At 41.3% G+C, this 20,069-nt stretch overlaps 1 protein-coding gene across 3 annotated transcripts; it reads right to left on the bottom strand.

The window, feature by feature from the left end:
* Window positions 1-602: 602 nt before the first annotated feature.
* Window positions 603-14,783, bottom strand: LOC143300871 (polyadenylate-binding protein 2-B-like). Of its 3 annotated transcripts, none has more exons than XM_076614841.1 (8): window positions 14,679-14,783; window positions 14,420-14,539; window positions 11,856-11,979; window positions 11,363-11,424; window positions 8,849-8,955; window positions 8,036-8,123; window positions 6,929-7,101; window positions 603-1,826 (listed from the first exon to the last, which is right to left on the bottom strand). In XM_076614841.1, the coding sequence occupies exons 2-8, from the start codon at window positions 14,525-14,527 to the stop codon at window positions 1,769-1,771; spliced, it is 720 nt and encodes a 239-aa protein (XP_076470956.1). In that variant the 5' UTR covers window positions 14,528-14,539; window positions 14,679-14,783; the 3' UTR covers window positions 603-1,768. The 3 variants fall into 3 exon arrangements, with proteins under 3 accessions (XP_076470956.1, XP_076470959.1, XP_076470957.1); XM_076614844.1 differs by having other exon boundaries at window positions 603-4,442; window positions 14,679-14,782; XM_076614842.1 differs by having other exon boundaries at window positions 14,420-14,541; window positions 14,684-14,748.
* Window positions 14,784-20,069: the final 5,286 nt, after the last annotated feature.

Below are 20,069 nucleotides of genomic sequence, written 5' to 3'. Positions count from 1 at the left end.
AATAAAAACTATACACCCCATCCCTGAACCCCACCCCCCACACGCACCAACTGTCACACAACAAAAACTACACCCCCGCACACACTGACCATCATTCAACAAAAACTTCACCCAAACACACACAGAGTTTATTTCTGCACTCTTGTTTCACTATCACACCTTACTGGAATGAAAAACAAACTCATTTCTTTTGGTTTTCAACTTTATTTTTCATTCTTCCAAACACATGCACTTATGTACATTTCTTTTCTTCTTTTTAAATTTTTTTTTGTTGGTACATCAGAATGTTTTCAAGAAAGACAATCACAATGACCCCCACATCAACCTTCTCACCCACTCTTTTTTTTTAACCCACCCCCCGACCACACCCCAACACACACACTCCCCCCAAATCTTTTTTTTTTTTTAATACTTTTCTGTCCCCTTCCCTGCATTTTACTATTTCCAGTTTTCCTTTTTTCTGTATTTTCTTCCTTGCTCTTTTTCCTTCTATTCTTACTGCTCTTCCTTTCTTTGAGCAGTGTTTTTTTTCTCTCTTATTCTTGTTTTATTTTTTTTTTCTCATTCTTCTTTTTTCTCTCTTTTTTTTTTTTAGCTACCACTTTTTTTTTCCTTTTCTTTTTTTTTTTTTTAATCTTTTTTTCCTTCTGATTTTTTCTTCCGTATTTTGTCTTTTTTTTCCTTTTCACTTACAAAAAATCCTGCTTTTTTTTGTTTTTTTGGCCATACTTTTCTTTTGATGCATTTTTTTTTGTGTCCCCTCCCCCACCATCCTCAGTTCTTGCTCACCTCCCGCCCTTCCCCTCAGACCATTTTCCTGTCAAAACGGCAAGCTGCTGCAAAAGAGAACAACAAATGGTTAGCAATAATGCATTGCAGTGAGCACAGTGGCAAATGCACGCTTGTCTCCCCTCCCCTGTTGTCACGATTCTCTCGGTCTCCTTCAGGAAAAAATTAACATAACGCTTTTTTTTTCCTTTCTTTTCCTTTTTATGCCTTATCAGGTGGTCTTGCTTTGTGGTGTTTATCTCTTTTTCAGTACAGATTCTCTCACAGCATGTTTTGATCTACTTTCAGACAGGAGTTTTACATGTATGCTCTCATTTATTTCGTTTTGATCTACTTTCAGAATGGAATATACAGCCTGACGTTTTGGTTTATTCTCGGGTCCCGATTTCAGAGCACAATAACTTCTCCAGCTTGACTATTTTGAACCCGACGATTCAATCCATCTCCCAGTTCTGTTATGCACCAACATGTCAAGGTATATTCTGCCCCACCACAATCATTTTTATTAACTGAAACAAATATTTGTTGTCTGTGAAAAGGATTAGCATGGGATAGTTGTTTCAGTTATAAGCAGGTAGCCTTGACATAAATGAAATGAATGTCAGGAGTCAAGGAACACGATAACCATTTGACAGTTGTTTCTTTGATAATCTGGAAGCCTGGACATACAACATTGTGAGTCAAGGAACAAGAGCACTATTGGACAGTTGGTTGGTGGCGTTTTTTGTTGTTGTTATCTTTTGTTGAATCTTGACATGCATGTGCAATTTCATGTCTTCCATTTCCCCCTCCCTGGTGGCAGCAGCAGCAGCACTGTCCGAACTGTGTGAAAGTGTTTACATCACCCAACAGATACACCTTTGCTGGGGGCAGACACAGCCGATTCTGTCCAATGGTGGAGAAGAGTGTGGATGACTCACACCCCACCCCCACCCAGTCCCCCCTCCATGGTTCCCCCCCTCACCAGGGTCCAGGAGGATTAGCAAGGGGACGGCTGGCTGCACAGGAGGGGGTTCCGCCACGTCAGCGACTTGCCCCTGACACACACACCAATGTCACAAACAGAAACCCTGGTCACAGCCTGTGTGGCCAGTGCTGGACAATGTCAAACACCACAACTGTCTTCACAACAACGCACTGCTAGAGCTATGTGAGGAGCAGATCTCAAACACTGTCAGATGAAGGCAACAGCAACATAAGGATAGATGTACATGAGATGAAGATGTAGCTATTTCATGAGCAGTGAAACTGATCCCACAAGGTGAAGACACACCTACACCAGTTCAACACTGCTATGCCAATGAAGTGAAGAGGTCGCTATGTGAGAAGGTGAACTCTGACCCAATGAGGTGATGACACAACAGACACCTGTGAGAAGTTGCAGGCATCAGAACTGTCCAAGGAAAACTCTTTGAGAAACGCTATCCAGTTGGCCTTCACCATGGGGAAATCCACAAAACAACAAACGATGCTCATCAAAACACCATATAAAGGCGTATTTGGATATGACAACCGTGCACATTTCATTTTAATCCTCCCAATATTTCCTCTTAACCAATAGACATTTCTGTAGAAAGAAAAGAGAAGTTTCCCTGACAATTTTTTTTCTCCAAAATTTCATGTGGAAAAAAAAACAGAAGAGATTTCTCGTGACAATTCTGAAGCCCACAAAATAAAGCACAGCCAGGGAGGGACCTACAGGAAGCCAGGCGGCTACACAACCACAGGAATCATGCCTCCACTGCAGCCAACACAACACCAACAGCCCCACCCACAGCCGTCAAGCAACAACATAACAAGAGGGCAGCACACAGATACAGCTTCCTCCTGCCATGTCTTGAGCTGATGGACATGACCACAAGAAACACAAAACTACTCTCAAAATGATCGTCAAGAAACACAACACAACCCTCACCATTATCATCCGGACACATCAAACTACTCTCAAGATAATTTGCATTGAGAAACACGTAACAACTCTCAGGATCAGCGTCAAGAAAAATCAAACTACTTTCAAGATATTCATCCCCCAAAATGATACCACTCTCAAGATAATCACCTAGAAACACAACATTACTCTCAAAATTATCACCTATAACTATGACACTGCTCTCAAGATGATCTGCATCTCATACCGTCTTGGATCCATCAACACCCAATTCCAACACTCATCAGCAAATCACCAACCAAAAAAGTCAACAGGTGTGCAACAGGACATGTTCTCTGGAATTCCTTTAAAAAGTAAAAATCTGTGTGTGTTTTTCAGAGAGAACTGAAGATAACATACTGCCTTCTTCTTAAGTAACAGCTTAACCTGATACATGACAATATATAGATTTGTTTTTAATGTATTACAAAACATTAAATTATTTCACATAACACATTTACTCAAAAAGACAAATAATGAAACTGAAATTCACTCTTATGCGTGAGCATGAGATAAAAATATTGCAAGCTGTAGAAAGGGTGATGAAATATCTAAAGGTTGTTTTTCTTTCTTTGTTTTCTCGGTTTTATTTTGTTTTCTGTTTGTAATTTTAATTTACCAGCACCAGTTTCCTAAATGCTATGTCTTTTCTTATGCAGATTAGAAGTCTGAATGGCATAATGCACTGACTTATCAAAATGTAAACTGTTTTACCACTACAAGTTAATTTTTACAACCCATTTCAGTCACACTTAGTTCAAGCATCAGCCATCTTTTAGAGTTTCCCCATTTTATTCTTGTTTTGTATTTCAAAAGTGAATCTGATTATTACTAATTTGTTTATTCTTATTATTTCCCCTCCTATCTGCTTATTTTCCTTTTCAAGCCTCAAAGTGTTACTATGTTTTCTATTATTTTGATAAAGTTTTTATTTAATCTGCATAATTTTTTTTTTATTTTTTAAATCAATAAATAAAAAACTGTCCTGAATTTCCCCAAAATGTTCACTGTATTCCTTAGTAACATCATCAAATCTGCCAGATTATTGTTTAAAAAAAAGAAAAAAAAGAAATCAACACAGCTTTCCCATTCTCTCTCTCTCTCTTTCTTTTTTTCTTTCTTCTGAATGGAACAGGAGGTCGGTCCTTGAGTTTGTGGTCAGTGGTTTGACACCACCAGTAGCATTTGGCGAGTTTCATTTCAGGAAACTATCCATCTCCCCATGACCCCCACATCCACATAATGTGTAGGCCTGCTGGTGCCTTAACCCCTTTCATGCACATGTACTCCCATGCACAAGGATCAGCCAACACACCAAAGATCCCCTCATCCATGTCTGCATTCGACAGGAAACACAAACACACCCAAAAGCACGCCAATCCCCAAGAATGGATCAAAGCTGCCAAAAATGGAGGAGGAAATGCGGTCGTACACATCAAAACCAAGTCAAAGAAACCAGTGAACCTGAGTACCGCAGCCGTCGAACACATATGACTAAGTTTAAATTCTTTGTAATGAAAGCCTATATCTTATGCACAACTATTCATAAAACATCAAATATGTTAACCTTGGCAAATGCTTTTCATACAAACCATTTCTAACAGTGCTGAGACAAGACTTTTGTCTACATTATGCACTTCAATAGCCTTTTTTCTTGTCCCCAGTTTCTTTTCACAGCTTACATTACTAGTAAGGACTGTAGTAGTTTGCTCTGCCACGATAACGCCTGCAAAAAAATAAAAATTTCAAGGTTTAACATACAAAATGGATCAATCAATACATTATTTCAGAATCACCTAATTTTTACCTGACTTCATAAAGCCATATACTGATATAGTGCAGATCAAGAACTGAAGAAGCTTGAAAAGAAAGAGACAGAGTGAGATGGACAAGGGAGAGAAACGACTTAATTTTACTGAAATGAATATCATCAGCTGTTCCATCCGATTCATGCTTATTATCTAAATCAATAAACAAAAGGCAAAAAACAAACAGAAATGAAACTATCAGAAAGGAAACAGTAGATACTGCAGGTGTACAGCGCAGCAACTGCAGTAACTGTCCTGGTATTTTCCAACAATAAGAATTTTGCCATACTGTACTGAATACAAGCATGGCAGACTGAAGACACTGACAGGCATGGCAGAGTCCGTCAGGCACTGGAGCGTGTTGTGTCCTTGGCAAACGCACTTCACTCTGATTTTCCTCACTCCACCCAGGTTTGACCAAGTACCTGACTTCCGCTAAGGAAAAGTTAAAAAGGGTAAGGAGGGGATTAGGCCCTGTCAAAAAGTGCCAAGCCCTAGACATAGCAGATGTTAATTCACTGCACTGATGGCTATAGAAGGCCACAGAACTTTAAACTTATCAAAAGTAGAAGCAACTGTTCTGGTATTTTCTCACAATAACAATTTTGTCATACTGTAGAGAAGACCGTGAAGATAACTTTTTTGTTTCGTTTGTCTGTTGTTGTTGTTCTGCTGTCCCATAATCCCAACACCTGTCGCTTTTTTCCCATCCCAGACGCATGGAAACCTGCTCTCAGTTATCAGCTGTCCACCCAACTATCCGTGACAGGTATTCTTGTAGCGGCCCCCAAGACGAGACCCTACAGTCACACTGGTGCTGTTCAACAGTGCCTGTTCTGATCCAACATCAACAAACCATTATCAACCAAGCCTTCTATGGATGACAAGAAACTTTATGCAACACTGCTTGCTCATGGAGAGGGTACCTTCTATAATCCCTCCCTAAAGTTGTCAGGAACTGTGTAAATCTGCTGGCAATGAAAATCTTGACAGACTCACCATGCAAAAACTTGACATGCAAAAATCAAAACCAAGATCACTGTTTGAGCAGGGCACGAAAGCCTGAAACTAGGAAAACAATTTGTCTACTTTTAATACAATCATACAATTCATAAGGATATTATTATTGAAGATGAGGAGACAGAGATCTATTCTTAGAATGAGTGGGTCAGGGCCATGCTCAACATTTCCCTTCATCAGGTATCCATACATTCAGTTTTAACTGAGCCTGGGAGACACAGATACCTGCAGTGTTGGTCTGGAAACCTGAGCAGTCCTGTCAGTTGCACAGACAAAGATAGCAAAAAACAAATCAATGACCTTATAACACCACTTTCCCCACCCCTAAAAAAGATCCAAAAGGTAAAAAAAATAAAAAAAACAAATCAATGACCTTATAACACCACTTTCCCCACCCCTAAAAAAAGATCCAAAAGGTAAAAAAAAATAAAAAAAAATAAATAAAAGGCCAACAAGGGAGGACAGATTTAGCGGTAGTGGTGTAATGGATGAAAGAGAAGGGGTCATGAAAGAGGGATGGAGTGGGATGGGAAAGGCAGAGCAGTGGTTAGGAGTGGAAGTGACCCTGTGAGGGAGGGGAGGGAGGTTGAACAGTTTATTGAAAATGCAGTTCAAATATTGGTTTAAAACAAAACCCACCCCCAAAACCTGACTAGCAATCTTTCAACCCTCACAGCCCCCCAGCCAATATTGCTACAGTAAAACACATTGGGTCATACCCCCATTGTCACAAGTTATCAACCAACAGGGGCACCATTGTAAAAATGATACTAGCAAACTCTAGTGTGGGAAGCACAGAAAGCCAACTGCAGTTTTAAAAAAACCCAACTAATATCTAATTTTCAAAACGACGAAAGAAAAAACTTCCAGAGAATGGTTTCAAACGTGAAATCATATTCACAGTCAGACTGTTCTGGTGTATATTCAGGAACATACAACAAAAGGCGGCATTCCAGAAAAAGCAAGGGTCAGGGATTAATAGATAAGAAAATAATTCTACTGTCTCAATAAATGAGAAATTAGGTAATTAGACGAATTGTTTCATGTCATTACCCATGCAGTGATAATGAATGGTTACTAGAAATTACAGTACTTTGTAATACAATATGAGAAACAAGAGCCTAAAGTAACACCACCACCTAACTACACATGAACAAGAGAAAACAGTTCTTGGTCAGACCACAATTTACCTAACTCTCTCAAGGTTAAAATGGCAAACTTTATCACGTTTCAAGAAAAATGTCAACTTATTCAAAGTATGTCAGATAGTCTTTGCAAACAAACAGGCAGAAGTGCATGTGACAGGATCTCTACTCCACAAAGGTAAAATGGCTGATAAAAAAAACTGCAACCCACTCCAACCCCCCCCCCCCCCTCCACTCACCCGTATCCTCTGCGAGCGCGGGGAGTGTAGCCACCGGTGAACCCTCCGGGCACAAACCCCCCTCCGTATCCGTAGCTCCCACTGCCATAGCCACGCCCTCGGCCTCCCCGTGAGCGTGCACGGCCTCTGTTGGTGGAGCTGATGCCAGGTCTGTTGGTGCGCTTTGGGTTCACCTGATGCAAAAAAGGTTCAGTTCGTTTGGTTGTCAGCAATGGTATCAAGTATAAACTGTCACATGTACTGACAATTATATATCACTCAGAACAGAAGGAATAGAACAGAATAACTTACTGTCATGAAACCCTAATGTTCATAAGAGGCAAATCAATACAAATATGATCTATATCCAGTTTGTTGTGCATAATATTCAACATCAACTCCTCTAATGCCTCTTTTGCACTTCGCTGATCCCATGATTCTGATCAGTGTGAAAGTTTTCATCACTTCATTGTCAGTAGTCTAACATGCAAAACATCACTTCAGAATCATGAGATGATGTATTATATGATGTGTATTATCTTGCCTATCCTCGGTCAGAGACCAAACCCTAAGCACTTTACAAACACAGTCATCTGCACAACAAGCTGCCTAACTGGGTAGACCCAACTGACAGTTGCCTTTAGGCCCTCACCATTAGTTTCCCATATCATTCGATCTGGCGTGAGTGTGATTCGTCCCAAACCTGAAAATTCTCTTGCTTTCAAAGACTACCCCTAGGCTACCACACCACCTATGGCAAACCTACATTCTTTTGAAAAGCCAACAAAGAAAGCTGAAGAAGTGGTGAAAGCTGTGCTTGGTCAATGGAACAGGCTTTTTACTGTGAATTCCTGCATCCTGACTGGAACATCCAGAATCAGCAATAGCATGCATCCTGGGGACCGTTGATGGTCTGAGTGAGGTACACAATCAACAGTACCTCTTCCATACACCTCTGGCCCTGCTGAATCCAGTCATGCCCAAAATACTGTCAACAAGTCACCTATATTTTTCTGTATAAACATCTTTAGTGCTTTTTATCTCATCCCACTGAATGGTATTAAGACTTGGCAAGCTACCTTCATACATCATAAAATAAATGCTACATTTGACAGAAACACAATGTACCTTAATTTGTCTGCCTCTGAACAGGCTTTCGTCTAATGCCATGGCAGTCACCACAGAATCTTTGTCAGCAAACTCCACATATGCAAAGCTGAAACAGAAAATATTCTCATATGACATACCACTCAAATGGACTCTGAAATGTACATCTGAGCAATAAAAATGACAAGAAATTTAACCAACATACAAATTACAGCTGTACACTAGCTGAAGCATGCCTTGACAATTGAACTGCTGAGAACCACCTGTGTGTGTGTTCATGTGTGTGTGCATGTCCACTGAATTTATTTACATGTGAATCAGCATGGAGGGATGCATGTGGGCTGCATGCTGACAGAACATATTCTTACCCTCTGGGATGGCTGCTGAATTTATCACAAAGAATGGTCAGTCACAGCACTTACTCTTTAGGATGGCTGCTGAATTTATTATACAGAATGGTCAGTCACAGCACTTACTCTTTGGGATGGCTGCTGAATTTATCATAGAGAATGGTCAGTCACGCCACTTACTCTTTGGGATGGCTACTTACTCTTTGGGATGGCTGCTGAATTTATCATAGAGAATGGTCAGTCACGCCACTTACTCTTTGGGATGGCTGCTGAATTTATCATAGAGAATGGTCAGTCACAGCACTCACTCTTTGGGATGGCTGCTGAATTTATCATAGAGAATGGTCAGTCACACAGTCATGCCACTTACTCTTTGGGATGGCTGCTGAATTTATCATAGAGAATGGTCAGTCATAGCACTTACTCTTTGGGATGGCCACTGAATTTATCACAGAGAAAGGTCAGTCATGGCAGCCGCACTTACCCTTTGGGATGGCCACTGAATTTATCACAGAGAATTGTTACTCGGTTGACAGAGCCACAGCCATGAAAATGTTGCTCCAGCTCCTCAGCAGTGGCCCCATAATCCACCTGCACACAGCCACTTGTACAACTCAGTCCCAGCTGAACAGTCAAACCAGATATTCTCTCCCATCTGAAACAAACACTGGACTTCAAAATGAAGTCAAAGGTACATGAATTTGTTAAAGAAGAAAAAAAAAGCCAACTTGTATAACTGCACAAGTTCACAGAACAGATTTTCTGCCCTGACCACAGCCATGATGTGGAGCTCTGTTTTAAGGGGATAACAGTTATGGCCTTCCAGACTCATGTTATACCAAATTTATCAAACACAGGAATGATGAATAGTAAAGAAAAGGAAAACTGCAAAGCAGACCACCTTGCAACATGACATACTTTAACTTTAACCATATAGTGTTATGCCCCATATTAGTGATGACCTTTAAATTTAGTCTTGACTTTTGAAAGAGTTTATGTTCTGACCACAAGTCATTACTGATTGGTGTAACATTTTTGAAACAATGAAAATTGAATGAATGTACACTATTTTTTTTATTTATTACATTTTCCACCCACTATACAATTCATACCAGATATATGTGTGTGTGTGTGTGTGTGTGTGTAGAAGGGGGGGGGGGTGTAGGTGTGTGTGTGTATTTAAGTGTCTGTGTGCGATTCCTGCACTGTTGGTGATCCCACGATTCTGATCAGTGAAAAAAAGATTTCATCACTTCATAATTGTCAGAAGTCTAACATGCAAAACATCACTTCAGAATCATGAGCTGATATGTATTGTGCACATCATCCTGCAACAATATCAATAATACTATTGTGACATTAACACTTTTGAAAGTTTATTTTTCTGGCCATAATGAATCAGTTTGATTAAAACTGTTTTGTTTTTGTTTTAACCACCACCTTATCCCCTCCTTCAATAATTTTCCCCCATGACGCATATTCATGGTATTGTGACTGACCTTTCAAGCCTGCCAGCAAACCATGACTCTGTTTAGTGTTGTGCAAATAAGGTCTCTTCAGATCCGACTTTGTGAATATTTACATGCTGTAGATGTGTCATTGGGCATAACTCTTAACATGCACAAACATCACTGGTAAAACTAAAAAGGCAGGCCCATGACTGTATCTGGAAGTGGTTCGGAGGTTTACACTGACAGTGATTTGTGACCGAGAGACAAGGATGACAAGCCATGACGTTAACCAGACACCAGTGCTGTTCCTTGTAGTTGTAAATCAATGCCAATGGTAACTGGTAGCTTAACCATTGTTGGTATCTTTTAAAAAAAAACATACTGTAATATGATAGTCAAGAGAAATGTATCTTTGACACAGATTAGGTCTTCAGTACAAATATATATATTCCCTTTAATCAATGTTGTGTTTAAGTAATGTCCATTAAACTTGAATTATGATTTGTATTGTGACAGCGTACTTCCAAATAGGTGTGTGTGTGTGTGTGTGTGTGTGTGTGTGTGTGTGTGTGTGCGCGCGCGCGCCCGTGCATGCGTGTTGTGTATGTGTGGGAGGATGGTGTATTATGTGCACACACAATCTTTTTCTGAATATCATGTCTAATCTCTTGTATCATAATTAAACAAGTGCTGTTTCAGCTGTTGAAGCTGATTCCACGATTCTGGTCAGTGAAAACAATTTCCTCACTTCAATGTCAGAAGTCTAACATGCAAAACATCATTTCAGAATCATGAGATAATATAGTTAAATACACAGCAATAATCTTAAAACAAGATACATTTAAATCACACATACTTGTGACCTTGACCCCTGAGTGATAAAGTATGTTATGTTCTGACCACAACAAATCACTGTTGAAAACTGAATGCAAAAACCAAAGCTTTACAAAACAGCTGTAACAATACTGTTCCCCATAAATCAATGTCCAAGGCAGCATAGTTACTAGAAAAAAACCCACACACTTTAATCTCTTATAAATAATAATGTAATAGTAGAAACCGAAATACTTTAAAAAAAAAATAATGGAGATCTGATCTCAAGCGAATCATTTGATTCTTTGATCATTCCTAATGGCCGCCGTTTTATTTTTTGTTATAAAGTTCATATGTGATTTGTGACAGTGGGATTTTGACTTTGAGCAAGGTAGTAACTGTGTATGTGTGAACTCTGTGTGTGTGTGTGTGTGTGTGTGTGTGTGTGTGTTCTTGTCTGTGAATCTGCAGAAAGCATGAAACATCAAATCTGTAATCCTCCATATTAAAAGATACTGGTGCACTGAAGTTGCACTCATGATTCTGATCAGAGAAAAGATTTCATCACTTCAAAAGTTAGAAGTCTAACATGCAAAGCATCACTTCAGAATCATTTTACATGTGCATTCCCTCACCCCATAAAAAACATTCACAAAACAATAAGAACAAAACAAAAACAAACAAAAAATAAAAACTGATTAAAACCAAGCTATCCTATTTCTAACATTACTCACATTTCCAACATAAATAGATCTTGTGTCTGCTTCAATTTTCTCTTCTTGTGAAGGGAACGGGGCTGGAAAAGAGAAAAGAAATATATATCAGAACAATTCTCTGTAAAACTACAGTAATTCATTCAAGTTCAGCAGCAGTCAGTTACCTGCTAGACCATGAAATAAGGACTTAACCACGTGAAAAATACTTAAAGCACAGTTTCTATTTCATCCACGGAGAGTGCACGCACAGCCTGCCCGCTGCCCGCCCGCTCCCACAAATGAACATATATTGTGTTCAGCTAAATTTCAACTTCATAATAGTAAAATGTATTATATATAGAATGGTGGTTTCAGTACACCTGAGTACTGTAATACTGATGGGCATGACAAATGACTTTTTCATATACCCATGCCTTTATGTACATAAACAGGTTTGTCAAACAAAAACAAAACAAGACAAACAAAAAAGACAAAGAAATCAAAGACAGTCAGCGGAATGGTCGCAACTCACATGATGTAGCAGCTGGGGTTGGGGAACTCAGGTTCATTTGTTTCTCCACTTCGTTTTGCATCTTCTTCAGTTTTTCTGCCTCCTCCTCCATCTCACGTACTCTGGCTTTGATGGCCTCCAGTTCCTGAGAACATTTTTTTTTTTTTTTTTTTTTTTTACTAATTAAAAATGCCATCAATAAAAATGTTACACAACCCTGAATAGAAACATTTCCTTTCCCATTTTTGATTAATTATACTTAAATAATAACAAAATACACAACAGAACAGAAAATTTAGATCTGCCTTCATGCACTGTGGTAGTGAATAGGAAAAGGTAAGCAACAGGGTGGAAATGTTTTCTACCAATACCACTGAACACACAAAGTTGACAAACATATTGATGATATCCAACAATGTACATTGTTAAAATGAGAACTCATTTTCAGTTTCAGCTTCAAGGAGGTGTCAAACTCAAAGCTTGCAGGTATGCAAAACATGTTTTGGCAACAACAACAACAACAAAAAAAAGGTGCTGATGGTCAAGCTTGACACAAACTTTTTGCCTATGCCCTGGTCAAGTCTTGAAAGCCTGCTATCGGTTTGTGCAATATATTAAGATAAACTGAACTAAAATAATGCAACAAAATAAACAAGTAAACACATCAAAATATAATAAAGCATGGGAAAATCCAAAAACTGTTAGGCTGGGATCCAGGGGCTGTGGATGAAACTAGTGCTGTACAGGGACAGGGCCCTGTTGGGTGCTCAAAGTCTCTTTACTAACTGGTCTACATACACTACAGAGTGGGTGCTGAGGATTTGCTATCTTGTGACACATGTACTAGATATTTTGACACTGATGTATAATGAATAATAATAATTAGTGTGGCGTCAACAGTTCTTCCCTATTGCATCATTTACTGGAGGGCACTTGTATACACAGCCTATGGCTACATCATAATGATCAGTAATAAATCCATTTGTCCAACTTTCTGATCTACACACAATGAGTTTAACAAGTTTTAGTTAGATATTCACACAAATTATGTCAAATTTAATCTGGAGTTTTTTCTTTAAACAGCAATTAACCCCTAGGCTGCCTGCATGATGAGATAACTCGTCATGGCAAGCATGTATGCTTCGTTGCCACAATGACGAGATAACTCGTCATCGAAATATTCTGACTTTTCCCTGCTTTGCATTCACTTCGTTGACAAAAATCGTGGTAGCCTGGGGAATCTCTCTAGATTCTATTCATAGCTAGAAACCCCATCTACGTCATGAAGCAGTCCTTTATTTGAATGTTTTGGTTGGGTCACTGTCCAAGTGTTTGCCTGACTTCTCTCCTCGCTCGCTCAACAAAATGTCGGACTGACGCCGTGCTCAAGACATGCGATCGTGACGAAATAAATCAACCAAGATTTCTTTCTTTAGCTGATGCTCAGAAAGAATTGAAGCGTAAATTCGAAGGAGAAGATAGTGATGAACATTTATAGGACGACCTGATAAAAAATAAAGGGAGCAATCAAGAGAGTGGCCAAGATGCAACTGTCAGTGAGTGGTGCCGGCTGTACAGATGTTAGCAGTTGACATGACCGAATTAGCAGCAGAGCGATATTCTTGGCACGCAGCCAACGCAGTCTGATGAGAACTGAATCAAGTGACCGTGTGAGAGGGGTGAAGAGGACGGGGGGGCGGGGGGGGGGGGGGGGGGGGGTGGAGACTGAGGGGGCGTGGCCTCACATCCATCTTATCACTTGGAGAAGTCACAATGTATTGTGTATCTATCTCTTAAAATATATAGTATGATTTTGTGTTTGCAGATATCCATTTGTCCAGAAAATATGATGTTTTTTGTGCAAATTACCTGACTAATTTTTGTAATGAACAAGTTGAAAATGTGACAAAAAACAAAACACTGATTTCAAAACAACAGCATGTCACTAAAAATATATAAAATGGGAAAACTGCATGTGTTTTGTATTCTTTATTCATTTACCTTTCAGAAAATATATACTTTTATGGGTCTTTCTCCAATAACAAAGAGCACAGAATTTTTGGAAAATTTATACCCGTTTTTTTGTGAAAAAACCCTGGCAAATAGATTTCAATTAAATTTTATTTTCCTGGCAGCGAAAGGGTTAGGCTAATACTCCCCTTGTGAAGTAGTCTTCAACAAGATGAAGGTGTTCGTTCACCTCAACTTGCAGAAGGAAGAATACTATTAGTACAGTGACTGTACACACTGTCCAAAATAAGGACAAAATTATCTAATCCAATCCACTATTACAATTCGAACGAGGCTGACGTCAGCTCCATACTCCATATAAAATTCGCTAATTCCACTCTGTCTTCAAATAAATTTCATTTTCAAATCGGCAATCGCATCGAATGTTTTTCACTTTCTTTTCCCAAAGTCTGATTCCATTCATGGGTATGATGCACGGGAGGTAATTCCACTACTATACTACCTTGTCGCGATCGTTGCGAATGGCTACATCACAAGTAGTGAAGTACCGATGTCACAAAATTCAAACTGAATGTTAATTTTTCATTCACATTGAATATCAAGTTAATACATACCGGATCCTCGACTCCACTGTCTTCTGTGATACCGGTACTGTTTCCATCAACATCTGTGAGTGAGAACGACTCCTCCATCGCTCCCATGCCATTTTCGACGCCAGCCATTATTTTCCTTCCCTGAGAATAAAAATAAAAATAGGTAGAAGCACATTGGGCATTATAATTGTAATATCATTGCATTTATATTGCATTAACAAAAACCATACTGGCCGATGACAACGGATATAAATCGGAGTATCGCGGATTTTCTACTCACCTTCTTCAGCTTTCGCAGAAAGAACGGTTGTTTCTTCGTTCAGCGACGTCCGAACTTGGAATGATTTTGTTCAGGGGACGCAATTATCGGTATCGACTGCAGTACTATGCTCCCCTTGTTAGATGATGCTCACATCAACATAAATTATTTGCTCTCATAGATTTACCTATATAGATTGCCAATAGTCTATACATTGTTTTTGTATGTTAGCCCAGTATTTTGTATGTTACTCTTTTAAAACTCTGTTCATCGCTGTTGTTGTTGTTGTTGTTGAGATCTTTAATGTGTATAAACTAGTGTAGCTGATCAAAGTATCCCGCGTCAAGTTGTTCCACCCACATCAGTCACTATTCTGTTCTTACGGGACCCCACGCCTCGAACCCACACCACCTTCCACGGAGGAGGAAAGTGGCAGAACTGTTAAGACGCTCAGCTGCTGTGAGGGCCGGATGTGGGTTCGAACTTCAGTGAATCCCGCTCTTGCCCTTTCTCCGAAGTTTCTCCCAAGTTTGTCTGCCGGGAAAATCAGTCAAACAGGCTGAGCGTCTAGAGGAGAGGGCATGGGTAATAACAAAACAGAGCCTCAGACTCACTGTGTTAGTCACACACACACACACACACACACACACACACACCGGCACACACTGACCGACACACACACACACACACACACACACACACACACACCGTCACACACACACACACACACACACACACACACACTTATCTCCCCTCACCCATCTCTCCGTGCAGCGTAGCTCCAGGACAACAGATGCACACCGGCGAAAATAGCTGTCTGGGTGTTCTCGGAGACGGCGGGTCTGGGACCAATCTTCTCCGGGCTGCAGCTCCTGTCTTTGATCTGTCCAGACAGCCCACTCACATGGCGACTTGCAATGTCTTGCCGACTTCACACAGGAATTGATTATCACCCGCCGAACAGATGTCTGTGTTAACACGGGAGTGTATACTTAGCACCGATCAGTCGACGACTCGGCAGACGACCGCCGTGACCTCACACACACACACACACACACACACACACACACCGGCACACACATGCGCGCGCGCGCGCGCGCGCGCGCGCACACACACACACACACACACACACACACACACACACACACACACACACACACACACACACACACACACACACACTGGCACAATTACAATTCCTAAGTAACAGAATTGATTCATCATGGAACACTGTCGGAACCGGCCTTCAGAGCTGATATGATGCACATACAATAGAAATTTAAAGATCTCTGACAACAGAAATGAAAAAGATAAACTGAAAAGAAAAGATCATGAAATGGAGTAACATCTGATACAAAATACTGGGCTCACAAACACAAACACTGCAAACTGTCTAATGATAAATCTGCTCAGTTCATTGTGCCTGAACTTGAACATCCTTCGTGTGTATACGTACGTGTACGTTAAAGTTTCAGTTTCAGTTTAAAGATCTTGCAATCCCGGACCATGCCCGTGTGTGTGTGTGTGTCGGGGTGTGTGTGTGTGTGTGTGTGTGTGTGTGTGTGTGTGTGTGTGGTGTGTGTGTGTGTGTGTGTGTGTGTGTGTGTGTGTGTGTGTGTGTGTGTGTGTGTGGAGTGTACCATGAGTGCGCGCAGTGTTTCTAAAATATAAAATCATCCAGGGTGGGGGAGTTAGTTTAGGTATTTTTGGTTCCATGTTACATATGTCATAAGGTTTTAGGTAATCATTAATAAAATACATAATTTTGCACAGGCTTTGTTTGAATGCATTGCATTGGCTAAGGATCGCATGATAGATTCATTACTATCATTATTATAAATCCAGTAATTCAAACATCTGCGTTGGGAAAGTTAGTTTAGGTAACTTGGATTCAATGTTACGCGTGTTACAACAAAGTTTTACATAATCATTAATAAAATGTATGATCCATTGTTATCATTATGATTATTATTTATATCCCACGCTAAATCGACGTCTACTGCGCCAGGGTTCGTGAGTCACATTTGCAAATACCGATTCATCAGTTCCAAAGAAAAACATGTATTTCATACCATTCTTTTCACATCAAGACATGATGTTCAATTTTGCCATCATCTGCCCTCCATACTTTCCCAGTTTATTGTCTGGACATAGCGCCGATAATGTTCATTGAAACCGAAACCGGTTAACACATATTTAGATATTCATATTCTACACGTTAATAAGCGGAGCGTGGAGTATATCCAAGTTGTGCATTGCGTAAAATATCAACAAAATTGTACTTACGAACTAAATGATCCCGTGCTGCCTTTGTAAATTCACCTTTGCAGTCGGTATAATACTGATTTCATTCTTTATGATATGTCATGAATGGTAGGAAACTGGAAAACATTCATAAAAGCGGATTTGCGTTTTCTACCACTTTAGTATAAAATACATGAAATTGAAAATGTTTGTTTCCTTTTGACCCTAAAGAGCTCTGTTCCTAGCTTACCGTTCAGATCCAGTGACCTGCTCACAGATCAGCATCAGCGCGGCAGCAGTCAGTCACATGTACTGTACCGCGCTGAACGCTTTCCTCTGGCAGCCTTTTATACCGCGCTTGCGTAACCTTCGCCTGTGCTTGCGACTCTTTGTAAGGCGCTCTCACACAGGCAGAAGTAATAAAAATATTCGATTCAGGACATTAAAAATCAAAATCTACCTATGTTCCCGCCCCCCTATAGTGGCCAACTTTATATCAGTGTGATCAGTATGATTTATTCTAATTTATCGTAAAAAGAACGGCTTTGTTGCAGACATTTTGACCTAACGCAAATTTTAATCTAAATTCCCTGGCCTATGAGCCGTTACTTGGTGAAGTGGGGGACTGGGAAGGGAAGGAGGTTTAGTTGGGGGGGAAGGGAGTTGTGTCAGCTTGGTAATTTTGTATTGGTGGTGTGGGGAATGGGAGGGGGTGGAGGGTGGAGGGATGAAGCTGACTCTCTCCAGATCAGAGGCCCGTGACACTCCCCTACTGGGCCATTTCCACCACAAGGACGTTACAATCAGATGGTCATTGAAAAGCCCTGGTGGGGTAGGGGGGCTGAGGGTGGGGGTGGGGGACGGGGGGTGTGTGGCGAATGGATTGGGATCAGGGTGACGTAAGTGGTAGCAGGTAACCAGGCCTATTCAGAACAGAAACTGAACACAATACCACACTACCTTGATGTCAGACGAACACCACCACCCCACCCACCACTCCCCAACCCCCATCCCCTCTCCTGCCTACCAGGGGTTGATGGAGGTGGCCCTCATAGAAAACTACTGGATCCTTAAAGGGTAGAGGGATGGTGGGGGGTGCCAGTCAAGAACATAAGCGTTAACCCCCGCCACTACCACACCAGCACTTTTAAGATGACTCGTGAAAAGGCTAGGGTGGGAGACCTGGGGTTAAGAGGAGGGGACCAGTACTATCTAGATAACTGAGAAGCTGACACTCCACCAACACAGAGATAACTGCTTTAGGGTGAGGTGGGAGGGGGGGGAGGGGTGCGGGAGGCATGAGGGGCATAGGCCTGACACCCCTACCATCACCACCACCACCACCCTTTAAGATGGACAGTGGGAAAGCTGGGTTAGGGCAGAGAATAGGACAGTACACTATCGAACTCAATGCTCAGTGGGAGAGACCCACACTTCCCTTGACTCTTTGGTGTCTCGACTGAAAAACGCATCTTTTTTGTCTTGCATTTGAGTAACAGTTTAACTTTAATTTGCTATTATATGAGGGATGTACATTTTTGTTGTTGTTGTTGTTGTTGTTGTTGTGTGTATGTGTGTGTGTCGTCAGTGTGTGTGTGTGTGTGTGTGTGTGTGTGTGTGTGTGTGTTTCTTTTTATCACAACAGATTTCTCTGTGTGAATTTCGGGCTGCTCTCCCCAGGGAGAGCGCGTCACTATACTACAGCACGGCCCCCCCCCCCCCCCCCCCCCTTTTTTTTTTTTCCTGCGTGTAGTTTTATTGGTTTTTCCTATCGAAGTGGGTTTTTCTACAGAATTTTGCCAGGAACAACCCTTTTGTTGCCGTGGGTTCATTTCCGTGCTCTAAGTGCATGCTGCACACGGGACCTCGGTTTATCGGCTCATCCGAATGACTAGCGTCCAGACCACCACTCAAGGTCTAGTGGAGGGGAGAAAATATCGGCGGCTGAGCCGTGATTCGAACCAGCGCGCTCAGATTCTCTCGCTTCCTAGGCGGATGCATTACCTCTAGGCCATCACACACTGTGTATGTGTGTGTGTGTGTGTGTGTGCGTGTGTGCCGTTCCCATATGATACAAGGATGGTGATTTTTTCTTCGTGGTTCATTCTTTTTCTTGATAATTGTTGCTTATCTTTTGTAGTATGTAATTTGCAGAGTGCCGTCGTGATTGATTTGGTTATTTGAATTTTCTTGATTCGTGTTGTTTCTTTCTTGTCATGTGTAATTTGTGAAGCGCCGTTAGCCTATCTGTGATGGAACAGCGCTATAGAAAAGCACTTCATTATTATCATTATCATTATCATTTTTAATCATCACCATCATCATTATAGGTGGATGGAGACCAACAGTCCTGTCCAGAACAAAGGCCGACACCCTCACCACAACAACAATATTCGATGAGCTGTGAAAAAAACAACAACAAAAAAAACGGCAGAGATAAGGACCAAGGGGAGGGAAGAGAGAAGTGGAGGAAGGGTGGGAGCAGTTCTATGCTGAACAGAAGCTGAATCCCCAACAACATTGTCGTGTATCAGATGGGCAGTTGAAAAAGATGAGAAGGAACTGAGAGGGTGGAGGTGACATATACATGTCTTGTCCAGAAAAAAAAAAAAGCTGACATCCCCACCCCTCCCGCCCCCCTCCCCACCACTGACCACAACCACACTGTCAGACTGGCAGTGACAATGCTGGGTAGATGGAGGGGGCGAAGGTGGAGGACGTGGGAACTGGGTGGTTGGGAATACGTGGGTGGGTATTTACTACGAGTCCTACCCTGCAGAAAAAGAGGCTGTCATTACCATACCATCACCATAATACTTTAAGATGGACAGTGACAACGATAGGAAGAGGGAGGGAAGGGGGTGGAAGGGACTCACAAGTCCTATTCAGAAAAACTGACACCCCTTCCACCATCACCACCACTGCCACACAACAACAACACTTTCAGAGAGGCAGTGACAACGCTTGGAGGGGAAAGGGGTAGGGGTGTTAGTGGAAGGGATGATCCCATCCTGGCGGGGTTGGGGGGTGGGGGCAGGTGAGGACTGGTCCAATCCTATCTGGAACAGAAGCGCACACCTTCACAACCACCACCACCACCACCACAACAACAACAACACTTTCAGGTGGGCAATGAAAAAGCTGGGGAGGAAAAGTGGGGTAGGGGTG

This window comes from Babylonia areolata, chromosome 26, assembly GCF_041734735.1.
Source record: "Babylonia areolata isolate BAREFJ2019XMU chromosome 26, ASM4173473v1, whole genome shotgun sequence".
NCBI lineage: Eukaryota > Metazoa > Mollusca > Gastropoda > Neogastropoda > Buccinidae > Babylonia > Babylonia areolata.
This window is presented reverse-complemented; position numbering and strand designations above follow the sequence as displayed.

Bases quoted from the DNA above. Each gene is read 5' to 3' on its own strand.
- LOC143300871 (XM_076614841.1), bottom strand. From the start codon at position 14,527: ATGGCTGGCGTCGAAAATGGCATGGGAGCGATGGAGGAGTCGTTCTCA. The intron at 8,956-11,362 runs GTGAGTAATGTT...GGCTGTGTGCAG, and splicing joins GATCTATTTATGTTGGAAAT to GTGGATTATGGGGCCACTGC. The intron at 1,827-6,928 runs GTGAGTGGAGGG...TGTGTGTGTCAG, and splicing joins CGCGCTCGCAGAGGATACGG to GGGCAAGTCGCTGACGTGGC.